The sequence below is a fragment of the Procambarus clarkii genome, chromosome 36, assembly GCF_040958095.1.
Source record: "Procambarus clarkii isolate CNS0578487 chromosome 36, FALCON_Pclarkii_2.0, whole genome shotgun sequence".
NCBI classification, from domain to species: domain Eukaryota; kingdom Metazoa; phylum Arthropoda; class Malacostraca; order Decapoda; family Cambaridae; genus Procambarus; species Procambarus clarkii.
In genome coordinates, this window is record NC_091185.1 from 30,561,965 (window position 1) to 30,587,986 (window position 26,022).

The 26,022-nt window shown below is 41.9% G+C and overlaps 1 protein-coding gene across 5 annotated transcripts; it reads left to right on the forward strand.

The window, feature by feature from the left end:
• Positions 1 to 451: 451 nt before the first annotated feature.
• On the forward strand, positions 452 to 24,414 carry Urod (uroporphyrinogen decarboxylase). Of its 5 annotated transcripts, none has more exons than XM_069336609.1 (9): positions 452 to 595; positions 2,219 to 2,364; positions 5,085 to 5,193; positions 7,100 to 7,278; positions 12,844 to 13,005; positions 17,103 to 17,264; positions 21,405 to 21,542; positions 22,003 to 22,170; positions 23,616 to 24,414. In XM_069336609.1, exons 2-9 carry the CDS (start codon positions 2,353 to 2,355, stop codon positions 23,763 to 23,765), a joined length of 1,080 nt encoding a protein of 359 aa, XP_069192710.1. In that variant the 5' UTR covers positions 452 to 595; positions 2,219 to 2,352; the 3' UTR covers positions 23,766 to 24,414. The 5 variants fall into 5 exon arrangements, with proteins under 5 accessions (XP_069192710.1, XP_069192712.1, XP_069192714.1 ...); XM_069336611.1 differs by having other exon boundaries at positions 454 to 586; XM_069336613.1 differs by having other exon boundaries at positions 455 to 575.
• Positions 24,415 to 26,022: the final 1,608 nt, after the last annotated feature.

The following is a 26,022-nucleotide window of genomic DNA, read 5'->3' on the forward strand; positions in this document are numbered from 1 at the left end:
TGAGGGCCGGGGATGGCTGGCAGGTGGGGGTGTGAGGGCCGGGGATGGCAGGCAGGTGGGGGGTGAGGGCCGGGGATGGCAGGCAGGTGGGGGGTGAGGGCCGGGGATGGCAGGCAGGTGGGGGGGTGAGGGCCGGGGATAGCAGGCAGGTGGGGGGTGAGGGCCGGGGATGGCAGGCAGGTGGGGGGTGAGGGCCGGGGATGGCAGGCAGGTGGGGGGTGAGGGCCGGGGATGGCAGGCAGGTGGCGGGTGAGGGCCGGGGATGGCAGGCAGGTGGGGGGTGAGGGCCGGGGATGGCAGGCAGGTGGGGGGTGAGGGCCGGGGATGGCAGGCAGGTGGCGGGTGAGGGCCGGGGATGGCAGGCAGGTGGGGGGTGAGGGCCGGGGATGGCAGGCAGGTGGGTGGGGGTGAGGGCCGGGGATGGCAGGCAGGTGGGGGGTGAGGGCCGGGGATGGCAGGCAGGTGGGGGGTGACCGTCACTGCGCCAGTCTTGGAAGCTTTTGACAGTGTCTTGGCCGCTCGCTCCCTGTGGCAAGGAACACCTGTCCTCAGGAGACTACACCCTCGGGAGTCGGGTGTGTGCTGGGTGAGGCAGGTGTGGCGCGTCTGCAGTGTTGAACTCCACTCTGATTGACAGGTGTTTGCGTGATTGGCAGATGTTTGCATGCTCGAGCTCCAGTGTGATTGCCAGGTGTTTGGGCGAGCTCCACCGTGATTGGCAGGTGTTTGCTTGGTCATGCTCTACCGTGATTGCCAGGTGTTTGGACGAGCTCCATCATGATTGGCAGGTGTTTGCATGCTCGAGCTCCAGTGTGATTGGCAGGTGTTTGGGCGAGCTCCACCGTGATTTGGCAGGTGTTTGCATGGTCAAGCTCCACAGTAATTGGCAGGTGTTTGCGTGGTTGAGCTCCACAGTAATTGCCAGGTGTTTGGACCTCTCCGGCGACTATTATAGTGAACAAATCTCCTTGTAAGTGTTCAGAGAACTATAGCAGGAGAGTTCCTTACAAGATAGATAACCTGCTCCGCAGCATATTTGGACCTTGTGAGAGATGACAAAACTCTGTTAACTGCTAAAATACAGCTGGAAAAGATCAGCAATTGGGGGGGAAGGGGACTTTCGACAAGCCGCCGGCTTCCTATCCTCGTCGAGGCCACTAGTGTTAGTGGCTCTCGGGGTAAACTCGGGAGATGTCTTAAAGTTGGCAGGATCTACTGAACACGGCTTTAATATTCTCTTCCCTCTGTCAAGCTAAAGAATTTGAGAGGAGCTCAAGGGCAAATTCGGGTTAAATATTGCTTAGTTAGGCTATGTAAAAATCCACACTTTAATCAAAGCTAACCTGAGGTGTTGTAGCCTAACCATATTGGTCTTGTGTTCACAGGTGTAGTCGGCGTGTTTCCATAGGGGTATGGTTTTTTGGACACGAGACGATTTGACGAAGCTCGTTTTCTGTTTGTTAAAACCGTGTAATATATTGTTATGCTAGGATGTATTAGCTTAGGCTATAATTGGCTTGGCTCGGTTTGGTTAGGTTAGGTTAGGTTAAGTTGAGTTAGGCTAGATTAGGTAGGTTTCAAAATTTGTTGGCGAATCGTCTTGTGTACGATGTGACTTCTATCCTTTCCTTATACACAATGCCTCTGTTCATCTAACATTAAATAGGTACCTTAAATTCAACCAAATATAGTTCTGTATTGTAGTGTAAGCAGTTTTTACTATACAGTGTCAGTGGTTTTGTGTTGCTTTTGTGTTAAAATACTAGATCACTTTTTAATTTTATACTATAATGTTATGTTATCCCTGTATCTAAACACTGTTTTGTAGTGGTCCACGAGCTCTTGTACTATATAAAGAAACACCTCATGCCTGTTCAACTTTGAAAATTTGTTCTATATCGTTCTGTACTTACACTTATTAAATTTCTTTAAATACCTGCCATTAATATATATGTACAGTAATAGATAACCCAACCCACAGATATGAAAATGAAAGTGACGACCTTTCAACCCACCCTGGGTGCTTATCACGTTGGAAATTGTAATAAGGGTCATGGACAATGAAACGTTGTCACTTTTATTTTCATGTCTTGGATTATATATTTTCAGCCATTCTCTATATTTAACGTACATATTACTAGAGGCCATTTGTCACCTTCTGGCTAGTAATGATTACATGTAATTACCAATATTATATCTTGCCTCTAATTGTTTGCAGTGACTATAAGCTCCAAGTGACCAACAGTGACTGCCTGCTACCTCCATTGACCAGCAGTGATTGCCTGTAACCTTCAGGGATCTGCGGTGACTGTGAATTGACCAACAGTCTAAACCGGATCAGCCTTAATCATCATGGCTGAGGAAGTATGTGTGAACATTATTTTTGTTGAGAACTGAGACTAATAGTGGTTATATGCTTTATTGTTCATTACTGTAACCAGGATTGTGAATTAGTTTTTTTGGGGGGTGGGAAGGAGGGGGAGGGGGAGCATTGCCATTTGTAGCCTCACAGTGTTCTTTGGATGTATGGATGTATTTACCTGAGGGCCACTAATACTAGTGGCCTCAACGAGGACAGAAAGCTGGCGGCTTTTCAAAGATCCTCCCCATTTACCCTGATGATCTTTTCCAGCTGTACTGTATTTTAAAACCCAGCAGTGTGTTGGCGTTTACCGCTTCGGCAGGAGACGGTTCCACGGGTTTACAACCCTATGGGTGAAAAAGTGTACGCCCTGAGGGAAGGGTGTTGCACTAGTTGGATATGGAATAACATTGCAATGTAGGCTACCAGTATTGTAAAATATAATTGGTTTAAAATAAGCAAAATAAAATTGTTAAAATTAAAACTTAATAGATTCTTGGTGAATATCTTAATAAATTAACTGGTTAATTGGTGCCTTAATTTTCTTAGTTAAATATTAAATCTTGTGGTTCAATTTGTGTACCATTATGAGCCTTTTAACTTTTCCACCACCACTAACAGGATGAATTTGAGGCTCTTAATAAATAAACTAAACTAACTTGCTGAAAGCAGTGAGGTGGAAAGGGGGGTGACCTACAGCCCCAATTCCAACATCCCCCAAGCCCCGAAACCGCAGTTGAGGGTTCTTGGGGCAGAGCCCCCGTCCATGCCAACCTCCTTAGAACGACCAGTGGAGTGTAAGGAAGGGGCTGGCTGGTAAAAAGGGCAGATGTCTTGGCATGACCAAGAAGGTCAATTGCCTCCATGGCTGAATCAGAATAGGTGACCCCCCTGAAGCCATCAGAGCCACTTACTGAACTAAACTTCAGATGCTTCAGTGCTGGGAGCAGGGAAAAAGACTAGGAAAGTGAATCATGCCCAAAGAGGAAGAAAGAGGAGGTGCAGGCTGAGCCAAGGTCGAATTCACCAATGCCTTCAAATCGTGGTCCCTAAACACCAAATGGGGCAGCTCCAGGGCTTCTAAATGGGCACTCACCTGTTAAAGCACTGTAGACTGCTGTAGCATAGAAAACCTCGCATGAAATTATGTTAACTTCATGTAACATATTGCGTTATATGACAGAGTGCTAGGAAGACAGGACACTATGAGCGTAGCTCTCATCCAGTAACTACACTAAGGTAATTACACTTGGGTAATTATGAAGAGCAGTCACTCCTTGATAAGCCCGAGCATCATCAGGAGGGCTAGTGAGAAGTGTAACGTGACTGAAGCATTCCCCGCATGACTCCAAGCAACAGCCTATTGGACCAAGCTCTCACAAGTCAAGCCTGTCCCCAGGCAGAGCTTGGGGAGTAGAAGAACTCCCAGAACCCCATCCAGGTAAAATCCAAGGTCAAAGGTGTCACTGATCCAACAGGCAGCATGGCAGAGGCAGAATGATTGAACTTGGCAATGACCTGGTGATGATGCTAGTCACAAGATATCAGCTGGATGAAGTTGAGATCACGAAGTCTGATTGCAAAAGGTATCTGGGAGTTATGATTAATAAGAATTTAAAGCCAAAAAAATCAATGTTTTAATGTTTGAAATAAGGCAAACAGGACACTGGGATTTATTTCTAGAAGTGTTAGCAATAAAACACCTGGTGTTATTCTTCAGCTATATCTTGCTCGGCCCCATTTAGACTATGTAGTACAGTTTTGGTTGCCATATTATAGAATGAACATAAATTCAGTAGAATGCATCTTGTGTAGTATGACAAAGTTAATACCACAAATTAAAAATCTTCTTCATGAAGATAGATTGAAAAAGCTATATTACTCTAGAAAAGTGATATCATATTTATAATAATTCATTGTGTTGAGGGACAGGAAGCCAGAGTGTATTCATTCACATTAGGTTTGTATCGAGGTTCCCTCCCATGGCTGAATTTCTGACCCCTCCCAGGATGCAACCCCACAACAAGCTGATTACCTTCTCACTGCTAGGTGAACAGAGGCATTGTGCCCAAAGGAAAGGAAATGTGCCCAACCATTTCTGTCCCACTCGGGATTTGAACCCAAAATTCTTGATTGTGCGTCGAAAACGAATCCGACTGTACTACCAGGACACCAAACTTAAGGGTATCTTTAGGGTTAACCCCTAAACCCTGAATATCACTTACATTCTCCAGAAAAGCGAAGAGTTATGGGAGACATGACTGAAGTGTATTAGTTGATGAATAGGCATAATAGAGGGGATATTAATACGGTATTGAATATATTAACACAGAATAGAACTCAAAACAATAGATGCAAGTTGGATAAGAATAGATTTAGGAAAGACATGGATGAATACTGGTTTGGTAACAGGGTTGTCGATTTGTGGAACCAATTACCGCGTAACATAATAGAAGTAGGATCCCTTGATTGTTTCAAGCGTTAGTTAGACATACAGTATATATGAATGAGTTTGGGTGGATATAAATAGGAGCTGCCTCATACGGGCCAATAGGTCTTCTGCAGTTACATTTATTCTTATGTTCTCATTTTTAGTCAACCATGAACGTCAGTCACTAGGTTTATGGTAACTGACAGTTTCCCTATTGTTAGCTTTCTAAGCATTTGTCTTATTAATGTACTGTATAAATAACCAACATGAGAGTGGTTGCCTCTCTCCCAGGATGGATTTCCCGTTATGAAGAATGACAGGTTGTTGCGGGCTGCCCGGGGAGAAGATGTAGACGTGGTTCCTGTGTGGGCAATGAGGCAAGCTGGACGATACCTACCTGGTAAGTAACAATTTGAGTACAACTATTAAACTTTTAACCTTCAACTTACCTTGCGGTTTCCTTGCGATGATTTCAGGGCTCAACGTCCTCGTGGCCCGGTCCTCAACCAGTCCTCCTGGTTGCTGGACTGGTCAATCAGGCTATTGCATGCGGCTTAACTTTAACTTAACTTTAAGAAAATTTTACATTATCCGATCTATCATAGAAAAAGCTTATCTGTAATATATCTACTCTTATGTATTGATACAAAATACTATGGGATGTTACTTTAAGAAAAAATATACAAAAACTGTGTTGAATGTAATGAAATGCCTATTTCTGGGTGAGCCCTGGTGGCTTCCTGAAGCTACAATGCTGATATAATGCCAGACTACAAGGTGCCATGACCAACCACTGTGACGGGTGACTTTTAGACCAACTGATGATCATGAGTCAGAACCTGACCCTCTCTAAGATGCACAGAGCAGTGGCACTATGATAAAATTGTCTGAATTTGAATCATGTGTGCCACCACCAGGGAAACAACCAGAAAGTTAGCAAAACAAAACAGGTCTTGCTTCTTATTGCTGGTTAGAAGGAAAATTGGCGCCTCCAAATTGCTAAAACAATTCCCCCAACCATGCAAACCAACTGCTGAAAATTTGTGATACTAGCAGAGGCTCATATAGATCGGACGGTCTATGGTCTTCATGAGGACCAAACCACACGGCAGAAGAGTAGGAGTCGAAGGTGTTTCGATCTATCCTGGACCATTATCAAATCAATTGATATATTCATTATCAATGATCCAGGATGGACCGAAACATTGTTGTCTCCCACTCTTCTGGTGTGTGGTTGGGTCATCATATCTTCAGCCACGTGACTCATCGTCTGCATTTGGTCGTCATGTTTCATCTCCACCATGAGGATCCTTTGTTGACCACTCTATTTCCTTGTGGCTAAAATACCCAAGTATTAGGACCCTTGCTCTGGCTCTCCCTGCCACTGTGGCTAACCGAGTCAGTAGTGTTCTTATGCCCTATGCCCTAGTCTTATGAACTATTTGAGAAGTCTAATTTGGGAATTAATTTTAATAATAACCCATTAGAATAAAAGGTTGATCATGCCTCATTACCAAGGAGGAGGCAACCCATTACCATAGAAAGGAAGCTCTTAATAATGAACCTGTGAATAGGGAAACTTTCACACAGATTACTCATGTTCGGGGGGCCAGGGATGTGGGAGGTGATTGACAAAAAATCTGTTTACAGTTAGGTTCTGCTGGTAGAAATCCATCGTGTGACAGGTTGAACTTTAGATTTTGCTTGGTAAACTTCACCTATGGAGCGTGGGAAAAAGGTGTGAATGGTATATACTTTAATTTTGCTAGCCATTCTCATGAGTCTTGTTGATGTGAAGTAAAGTCATTTGATTAGTGTTTTTTTTTAACTGCACCTTGTTGAATACTGTTGTTTTTAAGATACAGTATTCATATCTGGGGCCAGATTCACAAAAGCACTTACGCAAGCACTTACGAACCTGTAGATCTTTTCTCAATCTTTGGCGGCTTTGTTTCCAATTATTAAACAGTTGATGAGCTCCGAAGCACCAGGAGGCTGTTTATAACAATAACAACAGTTGAATGGGAAGTTTTCATGCTTGTAAACTGTTTAATAAATGCAACCAAAGCCGTCAAAGATTGAGGAAAGATGTACACGTTCGTAAGTGCTTGCGTAAGTGCTTTCGTGAATCTGGCCCCTGGTTTTTAAACATCTGAAGCAACAAGCTGCAAATTCTTTTTGTTCTTCATAGATGATTGTTGAATTGAAGTTAAAAGAAATTTGCAATTTTAAATGATTTCACCTAAAGAAAATATTTGTACTGTATTATTATATCACAAGTTACAAGATATTCTGTTCATTTTCAGAATTTCGAGAAGAACGTGCAAAATGTGATTTCTTCACAATGTGTCAGACACCTGAATTGTCATGCAAGGTGACTCTTCAGCCTCTGAATAGATTTCCCTTGGATGCTGCCATTATTTTCTCCGATATTCTAGTGATCCCACAAGCACTCGGAATGGAAGTAGAAATGCGAGCTGGTGAGGTAAGATCCGTCTAGAGCTCCTAGTTTGAATATGAAGCTGTGTTTAACCTCTGCACTTTACACCTGTTTTAGTATGACAACTCTCTCGGTGCCAGAATAATGTATCATGTCTGTGACCATTCCCTTCTCAGTCACATAGAATGAAGAATTCAAGTCCAAATCTGTGAAGTTTGGAGGGGATATACTGCTTGAAAGCAACACAACCGTTAAAAAGCAAACTGATTCTTCTATCTTCAACTTCTGACCTGGTACATAGAAATTTTTGTACAGTACTTTCCATTGTGGTCGGTGGCCTCACTTTCCAGTCTGTCATTTGCAGTCTGGTTATTACTATTCTCAAAATGAATACACCACAGAGGTAGAAGATACCTGTTGAGAGATGTGTATTTCTCTAAAATGTTGTTGAAAGTCTTTGTTCCAATAATTCTGGGTGATGTGTTTCACTGAATATTTCATCATATGTAGGTCAAGAAATACATACATTCATTTCAGTTAGTGGTGTCTTTCCAATACTGCAAACATGAACGTGGTGATATGCTCTCATTTTCAATAAGTTTACCAGCATATCTCTTCATTTCCTGTAAAACAGTCACTTTCATGCATAGCTTCACCAATACACGGGAATAGATCTTTTAACACCTACATCTGTATCGTGAAATGTAGGTATTTGCGGAACAATGTTGGCGCCATCCCCCCCCCCCCCCCTCCAATACCATCACCATGGTCATGAATCCTACTGCCACCAAAACTATGTTCACACTGGGAGATAAAGCTATTCTCATATGCACAGGGCAGCCACAATTCTTTTACATGAAGCCACTCTTCCTTCAATTTTCCCATGCTACATGATATGGAGTCATTTTGCAGGGTACCTTACCTTGAGGTTACCTTGAGGTGCTTCCGGGGCTTAGCGTCCCCGCGGCCCGGTCGTCGACCAAGCCTCCTGGTTGCCGGACTGATCAACCAGGCTGTTGGACGCGGCTGCTCGCAGCCTGACGTATGAGTCACAGCCTGGTTGATCAGGTATCCTTTGGAGGTGCTTATCCAGTTCTCTCTTGAACACTGTGAGGGGTCGGCCAGTTATGCCCCTTATGTGTAGTTATGTAGGTAAACTGGTGATGCAGCAAAGCTCCACCTTGTAACTGCAAAAACTGCTACAACTAGTATCAGAATTCTGGTCACTAAATCTGAAAAATGAGTCATCATCCACGTGGTCAAGGGGCCAAATGAACATCAGGTACCTCAGCTTGTGGCGCAGACACACACGACTACCGCAGTGACAGTGGTGGAGTAAGTTTTTGTCATGGGTGCTGTCACTGTTTCATTAATTTCACTGTCCTACAGTATCACTTTTGACCCTAAGGGAGGGCCTCTGTATAAGCTTAACATGTACTGTATGTATAACCAGGGTTCCTATCCCCCAGCACAACAAATTATAATTTATTATTGTTACAGTATTATTAAATTTTACAAGGTTTGCTGTGAAATTCCAGACTGGGTTCTTTTCTTTATCTATATCCTAACTCCTTATTTCCTCTGAGAGCACACACTATTTCTTTGAAGTGATGACTTCCTATAGAGCTTGTAGCAACTTCCTTTCATTACATTTAAGTTACTACAACTTGCATCTTTCATGCCCACGTCTCTCTACCCTGACGAATTACCGCCAGCTGGAATCTTACCTATGCTCATGCCAGGTATAAGTAGGGACAAACCATACTTGGGATTCATTCCCCCTCTGTTCTGATAACATAATATCTGATAACAGATATTATGTTAATTTTTCTGAGATTGACGAAGAATGCTGTATATTTCTACGAGAAAATTTTGTTTTGAAATTTGTTTTAAATTTGTTTGCACATAGGCAGGTATGGTCTAAATTGTTGCACAATGTTCAACAATTTAACCCTCAATGTTGCACATTGAGGGTTAATGAAAATTTAATGGACTCTACCCAGCACCAAGTGTTCATTTTAATGTTGAGCTCATATATGGAAATTGTTAAAGTGATCGGAGCAATGTTAACCCTTAGGCAGCGATTATTGTCAATTATTGATTCATGGTTATCTTGAGATGATTTTGGGGCTTTAGAGTCCCCGCGGCCCGGTTCTCGACCAGGCCTCCACCCCGGGAAGCAGCCCATGACAGCTGACTAACACCCAGGTACCTATTTTACTGCTAGGTAACAGGGGCATAGGGTGAAAGAAACTCTGCCCATTGTTTCTCGGCAGCGCCCGGGATCGAACCCAGGACCACAGGATCACAAGTACAGTGTGCTGTTCGCTCGGCCGACCGTGGTGAAATGTGGATGCTGTCATATGATGACTTAAACAATTATTGTCTGGGTTTTACATGTATGATGCAAATATGGATATAATAGCTCTCCTTGGTTGTAAAAAAAAAGAAAAAAAAAGTGATAAAACAATAAGTGAAACATCTGAGGATAAAACAAAAGCGTCAGCAAAGGTGAGCATCAAGGGTTGACAAGTACCTGATGAAGCCTAGCAGAGCGCCTCCACCCAGTGAAATGATAAATATTCACTTATTTTTATGATGTTCTTACATTTTGCATATAAATTACTAATTCTATAATGAAAATATATTTTTTTACTTTTTTACTTTTTGTGCATAGCATAGTGCATACTTTTTGTATGACCATTTCTGCATAGTCGCTGTCTAAGGGTTAAAGGAGTTACCATTTACTGTATACCCAAATTTATCCCACTCCTTGAGCAAAATTCACCAGGCTTAAGAGATTTAAGCAAAATTTTAATTGGTACAGTACTTGCCATGTTTTGGGCCTTTACCAGGAGATTTTAACTGTAAAGAGAGAGATCCCTGTGGTGTACCGTGGTGTACATGGTGATCACCCAGTACAGTTCCCATAGTGTAGTGGCAAGTTGCTCGCCTGGTGTTTCATGAGCGCTTTGTCCTGGGTTTGTATCCTGGCTGGGGAAGATTTACTGGGTGTCAATCCTTAACTGTAGCTTCTGTTTACCCCAACAATAAAATGGGTACCCTGGTTGTTAGACGATCTGGCGAGGTCGTATTCCGAGGAGTATTAGGATTAAGGACTTGCCCGAAACGCTATGCGTGCTAGTGGCTGTACAGTACAAGAATGTAAGAACTCTTGTATATATAAATATATAAATAATAAAAATAAAGATTTCACCCTCAGAATTAGTATTTTCTAGGATCCATTGATTTTCCTATGCCCAACTCTTTCTTTGGCTGAACGTTTCAATGAAATATATTGGAAATCTGTTCCAATAAATTAGAGATATGGTCTCATGACCATTTTCAGAATAACATTTCTGGCCCCACCACTGAGGCAAATTTACAGAACAAAATTTATCAGAACTCATCACTTATAAAATGAAAATTAGCCCTATGATCATTTTCGAATGGGCCTATCCAATTTTTCGTATGCCCAATTTTTATCATCATCAAGTTCACTCATGAAATATCTTAGGAACCTGTTTCACTTAATAATTCAGATGGTTTCATAATAATTTTCAGAATAACATTTCTATCACTTCCACGGATGTAAACTCTGACCCACACTGAATAATAAGAATTTACAAGACCAGCAAAATTAAGACAAAATACGATTTGCAGGAAGTTTACCTGTTGATGACTTTGAGAGTTTTCCTACTACCACGGCCTGGCCTGTGGTCAGCCTTCCTGGTGATTGTATGGTCTGTGAGGCCATTATTTTCTAACCCAGAGACCCACAGACTTATTGATCCAGATTTTACAGCAAGCCCCCCATCCCCACCCCTTCAGAAACTAGATTCTTATCCAATATAAAAAAAATTGGAGGGGGAAATTTGTTGGATTAATTTGGCCCATTGTTTTAGAGAGATATGCAGACGATGAGTCACACTAACGTGGCTGAAGATATAAAGACTAAACCACACACCAGAAGGTGAGAAGACGACATTTTGGTCCGTCCTGGAGCATTATCAAGTTGATTGTGATAGTGATTGTGCCAATAATGCGCAATCGAATTGATAAGAGTCCAGGACGGACCGAAACGTCGTCGTCTCCTCATCTTCTGGTGTGTGATTTATTCTTCTTAGTCTTCTTTAGTGGAATATGTTTTGTAGACTTCCTGATTTTCAAGGGAACACTTTAACACTTTGGCGTACCCCGCACGCCACCCCTCAACTGTGCGATTTGAGCCCCAGGGTGTCACGGGAGCACGCGTAAATTCTGAAAAGTGTATACTCTCTTCAACTTTGTCACCTTAATTCTCGTCCTACGAGATTAAATTTGGTATCATTGTGTTCGCAATAGAATTCTCTACGGCACTAAATGCATATAAACTCCAAAAGCCCGGCTAATTACCCGCAGCAAACAGAGAAAGTGCGAACGAGTTACCCAGGAGCGAGCAAACGCGATAAAATGTTTTCACTATTTTCACTCTGGTCACCTCAATTTTCGTCCTAGGTCTTTCATTTTGGTCTCAATGGGTTCGCAATAGAATTCTCTAGAGGAACATTTGCATATAAAATAAAAAACCTGGTCACGCTCCAACCGCCGACGAGTTGAAGACGGGCCACGCGTTAGCCGCGCGTGAGCGCTCAGACGCCTTCCAGCTACACTCCCAATTCCCGCCCTTTTCAAGCCTTTCTTTCGCAAATTTCTTCCTGGAAGGGCCTTGTTCATGATCACTATCCATCGTGGAGTAAGCGTAGATAGTTTCTAAAGCCGCAGTAAGAAATATAGCCACGGAAAATAGCCGAAATGTTCACACATTTGAGATGCGAGGGGAGGCGACATTGGTCACAACAGTGGAGCGAAAACAATGGGCCGACGGCGTGTGCCGAGCCACCTGTGGGCCACGAGGCGCAACAAGGAAAATGGGAAGACATCGGCGCGCATTTTAAAACCAGTCCCCAGAAAATCGGATAAAAACCTGATTTTTGGCGATTATTTAAAGTGGATGACGCAATGCTGTGTCATCCCCGGCATTACCGACAGTAAACGGATGACGCAATGCTGCGTCATGCCCGGGCGAAAGTGTTAAATTGATTTCATGATATGAATGTACTGTACTTTGACTTGCAAAGTACATTCACCCTATGTACTTCGCAAGTCTCAACTAACCAAGTAGTATACAGTAACAGCTTCACCGTTGGGGTAGCTACCGGTAAATAAAAAATTGTAGCAGTCGCTTCTCTCCTTCGATAACTAAATCAAACATGTACAAAAACCTCTTTAAGTCTATTGTAAGCAAACCAAATGCATAGTAACTGCTTCACTCCTGTCATAGCCAAACCTGCCTGCAACTCTTTTTGCAAATTTTGCAATCATTCGTTTTCAGTCTTTAACACTTTAAAGCATTGGAAATGTCTGAAATGGTTTTGTGTGAATCCACCCATCAAGGTCACTCAAGTTCAATCCCAAGGTCACTATCAAGGTCACCTGAAGTCTGAAGAATCATAAATTTAATTATAAATGTAATGTACATTCCTAAAATATTCTTGTATGTTTCATAATCTGATAACATAATGCTGAAGCTTGATAAATATCCAACGTGCAATTTTCTTCCATGTGTAGGGTCCTGTCTTCCCGTCTCCTCTCCGTGGCCCGGAAGATCTGGCCAAGCTTGCATCACCAGCAGATGTGTGTTCCAAGCTTCAGTATGTGTTTGATGCCCTCACTCTTACACGTAAGAAGCTTGAGGGAAAAGCTCCCCTTATTGGCTTTAGTGGTGCTCCGGTAAGTGTTTTATGGATTGACAAGTTTGTGTGTTGAAAATAAGGTACTGTACAGTATGCACAAATATAACTAAATATTGTTTTTTTCTTTTAGCCACATAACTTAAAGATTGGGGATAGAAAAAAGCAAGAGCTACTATATTAATGTTAATAAAAAGCTTGAATTTTCAAATAGATTGAATTTGGTGCTGAGAATCTGTTTCTTTTTCATTTTTGGACTAAGTGGCAGCATGGAGCAAAATATTTAAAATACATATTGGAAATAACATGAGTACTTAGAGGGCTGGAAGAAAGGTTAACCATATACAGGATTGATGAGTAATAGATTAGCAAATTGATGTATGGACTAGATAAATTGTTAGTAAGAAAAGCATAGAACTCTTTCCTCAATGTTTTGTCAAGTGTAACAAAAATGGACAATAACAGCTCATCATATATCCACAATACGGGTTAGATATAAAAGTTTGCAGGCCAGTTTAGTCTCTACTTATCACCCCTACACAATTATCAGCTACATTCACTGATGTTCCCTCTGAAGAAAAATGGTGGCTGGTTGGTAATTAAAAAATAAATCACTGTTTACATCAGTTGTGCTGCTGATAGATACACAAATTGATTCCCAACATCTGTGTTACATTAACCTTACACTGCTTCAATTGCTTGAGAGCATTTGGCTCATGGGCTATGTACCTGGAGACGATTTAAAGTACATCATACTCGAAAGTTCTGCCGGTTTTATGGATATGTTATTGGCTCCTTCGAGCCTTGAGAGGATATCCTCGGTTTTTGAAGAAAAAAATTGAGCAAGATCATGTGCCTGCCTAGGGCATCATTCTTACAACTATGACTGACGCACTGTCATCCAGCTCCAAAATGCTGCGTCAACACAGGAAGGAAGTATATCTCTCCCAGGCCAAAATTATTGCAGAGTTGGACAAGAAAGTGTTGCTTAGTAATGAGAAGAAACATTTATCATTCATTGATCATGAACTTCAGCCCTCAAGTGGGAATTCTGACTTGGAAAAGGACAGTATCAATGATGAACTACCTGTACTCAGTTGCAGCATGGGTGGCTGCGTGGGTGGAGCCACACCACACGCTCCCGACATTGAATTGGAGGAAGTGACTAGGAAACTGAACAGGAAGATGTACCACTTGAAAATCAATTCATCTCGGGATATAGTGGAATCTGAGGCACCGGGTGACTCGGCAGTTATTCGAGTAGCTGTGCAGAAGCCTCAACTTTGCCTAACTTGTTTGCCTCTTGGGCAGGGTTTGGCTTTGGAAGCTGTTTTTTTTTTTCTGAGCATGCTCTTCCACAGTGGCTACGACCACTGGGTGCAACCTCTGGGAGCATTTTGCCAGCTACAGTACTGTGTCACTGGCTTTCTCTTTGGGTTTTTCGGGGTTCGGTTCCCTGGCGCCTTCCTCTGCCTTCATGGGTGCTTCTGATCTCGGTTGGGACTTTGTGACCAGCACTCTTCAAGATGGTCAGGGGCCATAGTCACCCTCACCGTAGTTGGACTTACAGTACCGAGCAGGAGATTATGGCCGTGTGGCATACACTGCGGAGGGTTCGAATCTTTCTGGGCTACATAATCTGTCTCCATTCGGACTGACTCCCTGTGGATCATTGTCTCAACCATAGGGTTCTCTTCAGTCCCTGTCTTTTATGGAGCTGGATTCTACATGTAGTTCGTCTTCTGATGTCATGGGGTTTGACTCTCCAAGCCGTTAGCATCCACGGAGTATCCAATGTCCTGGCTAATGATCTTTCATGGTTCTGTCGCATCTCCATGGAGTGGATCGTCAATGCCGATTCCTTTCTTTGGCTTTGCCGGATGTTCGGGCTCCCAAACCTCTTTGCATTTGCGTGGTAGCAGTGCCTTTCTCTTTACGTGGCACCGTTTTCTGACTGCAAGGCTCTTGCGATAGATGCCTTCTGGCTGGACTATTCAATACAGGGGGGTTCCTGTACCTCTTTACCCCGGTTCAACTCTTTCTCCAGATCCTGACGAAATTGGAGTCCTCCAGGGGGTGATTGATTCTTCTGGCTCCCTGGTGGCTGGCCCAGTCTTGGTTTCACCTGCTTCTTGCTCGGTGTCTGAACCTAACCATTTTTCCGCGACTCCACCTCTTTCAGAAGATCGGTCCGGTGACACATTGGTTTTTTCTTTTCTGGCAAAGAATGACTCACTTGGCTTTCGAATAGGTCCATTAGTGATTGATGCTTGGTTGGTTTGACCGGACGTGCATCATGTTCTTTGTGGAAGTGTGATGAACGAGCTCATGCTAATTTCAAGAGATTTGACCATTTGTTTACATAGCTGGGGGAAGTTCATTAGTCAAGTTTTGAGGCTTTGGTTTCTTTTGAATTCAGCAGTGGTTTGTTTTTGACTCGCTGACTTTTTGGGTGCCTACCCCAGTGAGGTGATGAAATGTCACCACTCCTTGCACCTTTGAGAGGGCCAGGTTCTAGCTCTGGTCCCTGGTAGGCCTAAGAACTCCACAGCAGATTCGACCTAGTAGAAGGGAACTATTTCAGTGTATAACTGAGAGGAGGAGGCAAGGAGCCACAAGGGAGCTACAGATCTATGTTAGTCAAGGGAATCAAGGGAAGTGTTATGATCATTATAAAATGGGGATCCAGGAGCCAATGTCTGCCTGACTCCAAACTATTTTGTGGTCTAACATGGGTGCTGGAAGACACCATTGTATACACAGAAATCACATTACTTGTAACATGATATATCAATGAGAAAATCCACAGGAGCCGTGATGAGGATTCGAACCTGTGGAACCATGTATGTTGTGAAGTAGTCGTTTAGAGCATGCGTCTGGGAACACCCAGTACATAGGTTCGAAACCTCATCACGGCTCCTGTGGATTTAGACACCATCTTGAGGTTATCTTGAGATGATTTCGGGGCTTTTAGTGTCCCCGCGGCCCGGTCTTCGACCAGGCTTCCACCCCCAGGAAGCAGCCCGTGACAGCTGACTAACACCCAGGTACCTATTTTACTGCTAGGTAACAGGGGCATAGGGTGAAAGAAACTCTGCCCATTGTTTCTCGCCGGTGCCTGGGATCGAACCCAGGACCACAGGATCACAAGACCAATGTGCTGTCCGCTCGGCTCCCCTGTGCTATTGGAACCACATGGGCAACATTGTTATTCAAATATTGATGCAAAATGGAGATAGTCAATTGATGATGAAAGCAGAGCACTAGACCAGGGGGTGGGAACCTTTCACCACACAAAAACTATATTTGACTTAGTGAAGATTTCATAAGATTGCACATTGTATTATGCACTGTACATTCAGATAAGTCAAAAATAAACTTACAGATAGTTTCATTAATTTAAATTGCTTTCAAAGACCATACTGAGTACAGTACAGTACTATAGAAGGTCGCAGGTTCAACACCCCTGCATAAGAGGATCAATGGGTATTAGTGGCTTTAAGATTAGTATATACTGTACTGTACTAGTTCTTTCTAGAAATCCAACTTTCTCTTTGTAACTCATTTTGTATGTACTGTAGTATGGACTTTTAACTGAATAAATTTTATTATTATTATTATTATTATTATTATTATTATTATTATTATTATTATTATTATTATTATTATTATTATTATTATTTGTGAAATTTATGTAAAGAATTTGCACCAAGTCTTTCGCACTCTCCTGAGTGCATTGTCAAGTTCTGAGTGTGTGATGAGGACGAGACTTACATCTCAACGTCTAATCGAATCCTATGTTATTTTTTCCTATGTTATTTTTTTTGTTATTTTTTTTCCTATGTTATTTTTTCCTGTGTTATTTTTTTCATATGTGAGAAAAATAAAAATGATAATGTCTGTGAGAAGACATTATCATTACAGTACTTATTATTATTATTATTATTATTTTATTACTATTATAGGTGGTGATGGCTGCTTTTTGAGGGTTAAATATGAGAGATGCCTTATTTCACAATAGCATTATTTATTTTAAAACTTGTTTGTGCTTTTGATACTAAAAACTTGTATTTACATGAAATGTTTGGCATGCAACTCCAACACAGTATTAACAATACTTTTTTTTTTTTTTTGCAGTGGACAATCATGGCATATATGATTGAGGGTAAAGGATCCAAAACCATGAGTAATGCCAAGGGCTGGTTGTACAAATACCCAGAAGCGAGCCACAAACTGTTGAAGATCATCACCGATGCAACCGTCAGCTACCTTGTTGGCCAGGCAAAGGCTGGAGCACAGGTACAAGACAAATCTGTTCAAACTCTTTCTTACATCTCTTTAAAGTTTTTTCTATTCGATTTTCTGCAACAGTTAAAACAATCTTGTATGTTTCCCATTGCCAGCAGGAATTGTGGAAAAAGTGTATTTTTTTACCATGGTGAATTGGTAAGACATTCGCCTGGTTGCGAGCACTTTGTCCTGGGTTCATATCCTGGCCGGGGAGGATTTACTGGGCGCCAATCCTTAACTGTAGCCTCTGTTCACCCAGCAGAGAATGGGTACCTAGTTGTTAAACGATTTGGCGGGGTCGTATTCGGGGAAAAATTAGAATTAAGGACTTGCCCGAAATGTTATTTGTGCCAGTAGATGTACAAGAATGTAAGAATTGTATATATAAAACTTTGAGCATGTGTAAAGCTTTGGTCTTAGCATTTTTATTCTGCTGATTTAGTAAGGTCAGGTCTCCTGTATCTGGCTGGTCATCGGTGTCCAACCACTATAGCTAAAAACATAAAAGCATTGGACAGAACAAAACCAACAAAATTAAAGGAACTATTTAGTATATTCCAATAACATATTGAAATATGAAAGGTATCTAATAATACATAATTGGTTGATTAAAAATTAAAATATTCTGTTTTGAATATGCTTCTGGACATGCTTATGAAAATTAAGATGTTTTGCTTAAATCTACTTTAAAATGTTATATTTTATTTTGTTCTTTGTTTTCAGGCATATGTATCATTATTAAACTGTAGAAAGACGTGGGAAGTTGACTTCGAGAAAGGTACTGTCTGTTCCCTCCACTCGATAACTTCCCTAGCTTAAGCTCTGGTTATCAGAATATGACAATGTGAAGCTAGGTATTCAGAATGGTTTTGACTACCTACACGAAACGTGGGCTTTAGTAACTACCCCCTTGTTGCCTCAAAGAATGCGGGGAGCAAATGTGGAAAAGATACAAAATATGAGTCACCTGAAGGAATGCATTAAAAATGCAGTTTCACACACAAAAGCAAATGAGCTAACGGGAGTTCATGTCATGAGTGGGAGAGTCACATCAATATTGTGTGTTTTCAAAAGTACAGTACAGTAATGGCAACGACGACGACGTTTTGGTCCATCCCAGGACCATTATCAAGTAGCGTGTATTGATAATGGTCCAGGACAGACTGAAACATTGTCATTTCGTCATCTTCTGGTGTGTGGGTTTTGGTCATCATATCTTCAGCCATGTTATTGTGACTCATCGTCTGCATAGTAATGGCAACCATGAAGAGCTTTATTCACCATTGTGAATATGGCCACACTTTGATAAAAGGTGTTCATTTTTCCTTTGGACCACTTTGAATATAATGATACCCATAAAATCCCTAAATTGCATCTTGGGAATGTTTTGGAAATGTGCTTAGAAAACCAAAACAAATCTGATGATTATTAACATCTTGACATCTGACATCTAACATTAACTAACATTAGATTATTAACATCTAACATTTTAAACTGTCACTGCCAGTTGGCAGGACAGTCATCAGCTGACCAACTCTGCACTTTAATTTCAGTCTCTGACTATTGGCCAGGCAGTGGTGACGTATCTTGTTGCTCCTGAGGATCAGAATTTGACTTGACAGATAAGCAATTGGTCCATCTTGCTCAGTTGGCCTACACAAGAGTTATATGTACTTAAGTTTGAAAAGTGTGTGGTACCATTTCACAATGTGTCGTTATACTAGCCACTTTGACTTTTGCTGTCAGTGACCTTTTTTTGGAGGGGTACCCTTGGTGGCTCCCTGAAGCTACCTTGCAAAGATTGCTTTGCTCCAGACTAAAAGGTTGCACAGTCTTGAAAGTTCTGTTTAGCCTACTGGGTTACCTTACCTTGTATTCACATATTTGTGTTTGCGGGGATTGAGCTCTGCTCTTTCGGCCCGCCTCTCAACTGTCTTTTTTTTTCCTCCACATACCCCCCCCCCCCCCACCCCCCCAGGAAGCAGCCCATAGCAGCTGTCTAACTCCCAGGTACCTATTTACTGCTAGGTAACAGTGGCATCAGGGTTAAGGAAACTCTGCTTATCTGTCTCCGTCGAGTGCGGGGATCGAATCCCGGTCCCTAGGTCCACGAGTCTAGAGCACTGTCCACTCAGCCACCCAGCCCCATGGTTGGCCAAGCGGTTACCTTGTGGTTACCTTTGTGGTTACCTTGTGTTGGTTTTGGGGCTTAGCGTCCCCGTGGCCCGGTCATTGCCCCCCCCCCCCCCCAGTCCTGCTCCTCGTTGCTGGACTGGTCACTCAGGTTGTTGGACGCAGCTGAATTCTGGGGACCAAATCCTGGGTCCCCTCACAGAGCTGCCTGTCCTAAGGTTTCCCAATGCCAAGAAAATGGTCAGTGTAAAGTTTCTTCTATGAACATCACAGCTGTGTTCCAGCTGGGGTATCCTCCAGCTGTGATGTGTGGCAGGGATTACTGCAAATACTTTTTGTCATAAATATTTCAATGTCTCTGTTTTTTTGTCTAGTTTTTGCAGTAATATTATTCAATAGTGTGTAATTTAATGTGTGAAACATTGCTATGCTTAAAAATCTAGTGCCTGTGACATATTAGTGACAATAGTGACATTCTTTGAACAATAAAACACTACTGTTGCTGTTATTACATTACATATACATGACATGCAGATGATGGACTCACAATAACGTGGCTGAAGATAAGATGACTAAACCACACACCAGAAGATCAGATAATGACATTTCGGTCCGTCCCGGACCATTATCAAGTCGATTGTGTGTGGTTTAGTCACCACACACATGTTAATTTCAACTACTGGTATTTACATTTTTGCGCACCATAACAAACTAATAAGCAGTTCTGGTGGGTGTGGTGATGAAGTTAAGGCACGGAGCTACACAATATGAGCAGATGACACTAGCGAACAACCGTGGACATCTTCAAGAGGAAACTAGATTTATTCCTCCAAGGAGTGCCGAACCAACCGGGCTGTGGTGGGGATGTGGGCCTGCAGGCCGCTCCCAGCAACAGCCTGGTGGACCAAACTCTCACAAGTCAAGCCTGGCCTCGGGCCGGGTTTGGGGAGTAGAAGAACTCCCAGAACCCCATCAACCAGGTATCAATCAGGTAATCACCTGATGCAAGAAAATTTCTCCAATAATAATAATAATAATAATAATAATAATAATAATAATAATAATAATAATAATTCCTTGTTTTGGGAGACAGGCAGCCAGAGTGTATCCATACTTATTAGGCTTATGTTGAGGTTCCAAATGGCAAATTACTGACCCCACCCAGGATGCAACCCCACAACAAGCTGACTAACTCCAGAATACCTACTTATTGCTAGGTGAACAGATGCATTAGGTAATAGGGAATTTGCCCAACCATTTCTGTTCTGCCTGGGATTCGAACCCGGAGTTCTTGATTATGAATGGAGAATGAATCTGACTGTACTACCAGGACCCCCCCAATATTCTACACTTCGCTATGACTAGCCTCAAAACTGCTATTATTATCACATTCCTATCACAAAATCCTGAATATGAATCCATTTCCATAAGGTTATATTGTAAAAGAGCAGGAGGTTGTTTCGTGGTGCGTAGATACACGGAACAATGGCTGGGTGCTGTCACTCTACATCAGACTGTGAGCACTATAACTAGCATTGTGTTCACTGATTTCTAAATGTTGTACATAGTGTTTATCACAGTCAGGATCATCTATGACACTATCAATTGCAGTTATTTAATTTACCCGTCATTATAAAGTGGTGCTGTGGCGCCCCGACTGGCACAGCTGTGCTGTGAGCACCAGTAGCATGCACCAGCCTTGGTCTCTGTGGCAGTACTGAGGCGCTCTCTGCCAGGAGGGATGCAAACAATTTTATTACAAGTTGGTGTCTGTTTACTGGAGTCATGAGGAACAGGATGCGAGTCCAATGTACCCACGCGAGTTTTGAATCTTACTACTGTATGTACTGTACTAACAAACATCACATGTTGGGCAGCACACCCACTTTCCCCATGATATCACGGGTTGCACAGTACAATGCAAAACTTAATAATTTATATAGTTTCATGTCTATTTCAAAATGCATGAGTTATGTTCATACTTTCACTATACTTAATTGCAACTTTATCTTTCAGTTGCTACAGGTGTTTGAGTCCCATGCAGAGCATCTAGGACCAAATTTATTCCAAGAGTTTTCCTTGCCATATTTGAAACAAATATGTGATGAGGTTAAGGAGCGTGTCTTGAAGCTTGGCTTGAAAGATATTCCTATGGTGAGTACTCCTGGTTGATCAGATATCCTTTGAAGGTGTTATCAAGTTTTATTTCTTAACACTGCAAGAGGTTGGACAGTTATGCCCTGTATATGTAGAAGGAGAGTGTTGAAAAGCGTTAGGCTGTTAATGTTAATAACTTGATGTTAATAAAGTTCTCTCTCTCAGTATGTCTATAGCACCTCTACTTTTCAATGGGGCTATTTTACACATCCTGCCATGCCTTCTGGTCTTGTGGTGTTACCAGGAACCACACGCTTGGTCGACCCATATGTGTATCAACAAACTCGCAACTCGAGACAAAGCTCATAAACCGAATCAAATTTTATGAATAAATAGAGCTCGTAACCTGAAAAATTTATAAATAGGGGCCACTAGTCGGTATGAAACTGCTTCAACGTACTGTATAGAGTTCTGTCACTGCCTGTGTCCCTCTCATTCTAAATATTTTTTGTTACAGACAGTGTTTCCCAAGGGTGGCCACTATGCACTCAAGGACCTTGCTGCTCTGAAGTACGAGGTCATTGGCATTGATTGGACGGTGGATCCTGTCTTAGCGCGGAAAATTGTGGGCCCAAATAAAACACTTCAAGGAAACTTGGATCCATGTGCTCTTTATGCAGATAAGGTATGTTACCCCCTTTGGTACCAAGAGTTTTAACTTAGTGTCTTAAGATGCTTGAAAATATGAAGCAACATTAAGGCTAATTCCTGAATTCAGAATTTGCTGTTTGATCTGTATTGCAGTGTTAAGGTAAGGAAGCTTAAAAAGATGTACCACACTATATATTCAGACCCATAAATTTGTAGGCAGCATGTGAAAGAAAATGTAAGTCTATTGTATATACAGTATTTTGAATCTTTGGTGTATTTTAAAGATATTGGATACATATTCAAGTGTGCTGAATATGTATCTAATATCATTTACATTTAAAGTGAAGAATTCAATATTGTACTTATGCTTATAGTAGTCGAGATTCTACCCGAAACGCCTGGAATGCTATGCATGTTAGCGGCTTTGCGTGAATGTAAAAATACGAATCCGGTTTTTAGCCAAGTGGGGTTTTGCCTTTGTGGCTCTTCCTGAGCACTTTTCTGCTGCCTGAACCAGGAGTTTAGTGCACTTGGAGCTGCATGTACTAAGGGCCATCTTTCCTGTGTGTTCCTTAAGTGCTGCACTTGTGCTCAGGGTTATCTTCTTGTATAATTGCCTATGTGTAGTTACAGAATAAGAGCTACAGTTGTGGTGTCCCGTCTTCCCAGCACACACTCGTATAACTCTTTGAAACTACTGACGGTTTTGCCCTCCACCACCACCTCACTTAAATTGTTCCAACTGTCTACCACTCTTCGCAAAAGTGAATTAAATCTCATTAATTCACATAACCACAGACCTTGTGATGTCCAGAGTAGGAATAATGATTCTGCAGAACCCTGCCCATAGTTCCCATAAATCAGAATAATTGAGCATTCTTCTGAAACTTCGACATCCCTGGGGGAGCGTAATCTCGATAACATCTAATGATGGACGCCAAGTGAAGCGCTCTGCCACATTTATAAACCCAAACTCCCAGAATCTTGTTCAGAACATTGAGAAAAGGATGTTGATTACATCCAAAAATTTGGTGTTTAATACATTTATACATATATTTGGGCTTTCCTTCACCTTCATTATTTAGAGAGTTGGTTGCCCCTTTATTGTCTCTTATAATTTAGTTAGTCTCATCTTTTAAGGGTCCTACTGTCTTTCTCCCTCTCTCTCTTCCTATACACATATTGATAATAATCCAGGATGGACTGAAACTTAGTCACTTCTGTTATTTTCAGATGTGTGTGAGTTGGGTGTCTAATTTTCAGCCATGTTATTATGACTTCCTGTCTGCATACCTTTCTTTCTACTAATAACATTAGTCACAGACACAACTTTAAGTATTGAAGAACTTAAGCTTGAATCCTAGGGGGGTTATTATTGTGGTTGGTAAGAGATTAGAGTAGCTGTTGTCTGGATTATGGTATAAATTTTGTACAAAATCCCACACATAATAAGTTAATAATATGGTTTCTATCTTTCAGAAACACATTGATACAGCCGTGAAAGAAATGGTGGAGAAGTTTGGAAGGGAGCGCTACATTGCTAACCTAGGCCATGGGATGTATCCTGATATGGATCCAGAACACTTGGCTGCATTTGTTGAAGCTGTTCATAAATACTCAAAGAAATGATCAAAGCTATGTGCCTAACATTGTACATTGTTGTAAATCATTACAAGATTAGCAGTGATATTAAGACGTAAGTAAAAAGAAGTAGTTGCTAGGGGAACAAATGTCTGAACCCCACAGACTGGCTGCTTGACCTGGGATGTTGGTGCTCTGAAACCTAGTTTATTAGGTACTATTTTGAAGGTGTTAATAACTTTCCCTCTTGTGCACAGTTAGAAGTCTTGACAATTTCCCTTAGGTGGTGAAAAAGACTTGAAACATTGTTTAGTGTTGTTGGTATTAAATAAGGATTCTTTCACACATTTTAGCTGCTCTGTGTGATATTGTGTTCAAACAAGCTTTAAACCAGTACCAGGTCTTAAGGGATTTTAAGTATTTCCAACCAAATGCACAAGGTGCTTCAACTTTCTGTAAATTTGTCAAAATACTGTACTTCCTTTATAAATGGCACACTACAAAGTCTTCCTAGAAGATATCTTATAGTGAGCATTTTTTACACCTGTATATGCCAAGAACACACGGCTTATGTACTTCATTATGTCATTCCATTCTAACTAGGCGTGTTTTTATCAAATTTCCTAGGGCAATTTTTTTTTAACTCGGTGAAACAATGAATAGTTCTATTTACTCTTTAATAAAATTGAAAAGATCACTAGTTTTTACTTTTCTTTATTATTATTGGTCTAAACTTTATTACTCATGCTCCCTCAAGGGCTTCACTTTGCCGAGGTGAGGGGGACTTGTGTACAACACCCAGGGGATGGTGGCCGTTTCTCAGCCCTTATCTAGGCATTGTACATGCAAAGAAACAGTGTAAGGTGACTGCTTGGGATCATCGAACCACCTGGTGCAGGTGTTGCCCATGGGGCTCCGCTTTCAAGAGGTAGGTTTGGGTTTTCTGGCTGGGGCACAAATGGGGGGGGGGGGGGGGAAGTTCTTGGGACCTTTGTTGGAGAATGATCTATGCAGGACGACTCCTCGCATTGGTGAGACCCTGGTTTTGGTCTCTAAAAATGTCCAATTAAATGTCAGCGCCATCGTACACCTGCCCCATGTTGTGACTGGGGACAGGGAACATGCTTAAACAGATCCTCGAAGCACATGATTATCTTATCTTCCAGGTTGGTACGTCAACTTGCTGTCATCATCAATGATGACGTCAAAGAGCTCACTTACTGTCATCATTGCCAATCCCTTTGAATTAAGATTACTTTCGAAATTCAGAACTTATCTTTGGTAAGTCTTTTTGGTACCAGATGTACCATCCAGGAGTGCATACCCTTTAAATGCCTCTGTAATTTGTGCTGGAAATATGGACATGGAACCCTGAAGTGCAATTGTCCTTTTGGCCTGTGTGGTGCCCCCCCAACCAGTCTAGGTCAGATTAATCTGCAGTGATCCCCACCCTGTCTTTTCCTGATCTTGTTTACATTATAAACTTGAGCAAGCCATCATTTTCTGATGGCTAAACGTGTGGTTTGATGTCTTTTTCAAAACGACTTGTGCTAATGTATTGAATCGCAATCCTCTACCCCTTCCATTGTCCCTCCCTGTTGACTATCTTTTGAAGATTCCAGGGATTAATGTCCCTGTGGCCCAGACTCTAACCAGCCTTCCTGGTTGCTGGTCTGTTCCACAAAGTTGTTTAAGGAGGCTGCTCGCAGCTTGGTTGACAGTCCAACGGCAAATAGAATTTTATGGGGCCATTTGCTGCTGGACTGTCGAGGGTTCCTTATAAATTTCCTATTTGCCTCTGGCATGTCGGGTTTCCTTATAAATTTCTCAGTAGTTGGGATGACAGTCCAACGGCAAATAGAATTTTGGGGAGCCATTTGCCGCTGGACTATCGGGGGTTCCATGTAAATTTCCCATTTGCCTCTGGCGTGTCGGGTTTCCTTATAAATTTCAGATTTTGAGTTAAAGAATTCTTATGAGAAAAATAATTTCCGAGATCTTAGATGTTTGTTAAGAGTTCTTATGGTATTCTTTGATACCTGCTTGCCAAGTTCTCTTTGAACACTGAGAGGTTGGCCAGTTATTGGGCCTTTGATGTTGATCGCATTCTCTCAGCATGCCTATTGCACCTGTGGTCTTCATTGGGGCTATTTTGCACATCCTGCCATGCCTTCTGGTCTCATATGGTCTTATTTCTGTATGCAGATTTAGAACCAGTTCTCATAATATTTTCCAAGTGTAGATTATTATGTATCTCTCCTGCCTGCGCTCCAGGGAATGCAGATTGAAAATCTTTAGGCGGTCC

Coding starts and splice junctions, on each gene's coding strand:
- Urod (XM_069336609.1), top strand. Junction 5,194..7,099: donor AGCTGGACGATACCTACCTG/GTAAGTAACAAT, acceptor GTTCATTTTCAG/AATTTCGAGAAGAACGTGCA. Junction 13,006..17,102: donor TTGGCTTTAGTGGTGCTCCG/GTAAGTGTTTTA, acceptor TTTTTTTTGCAG/TGGACAATCATGGCATATAT.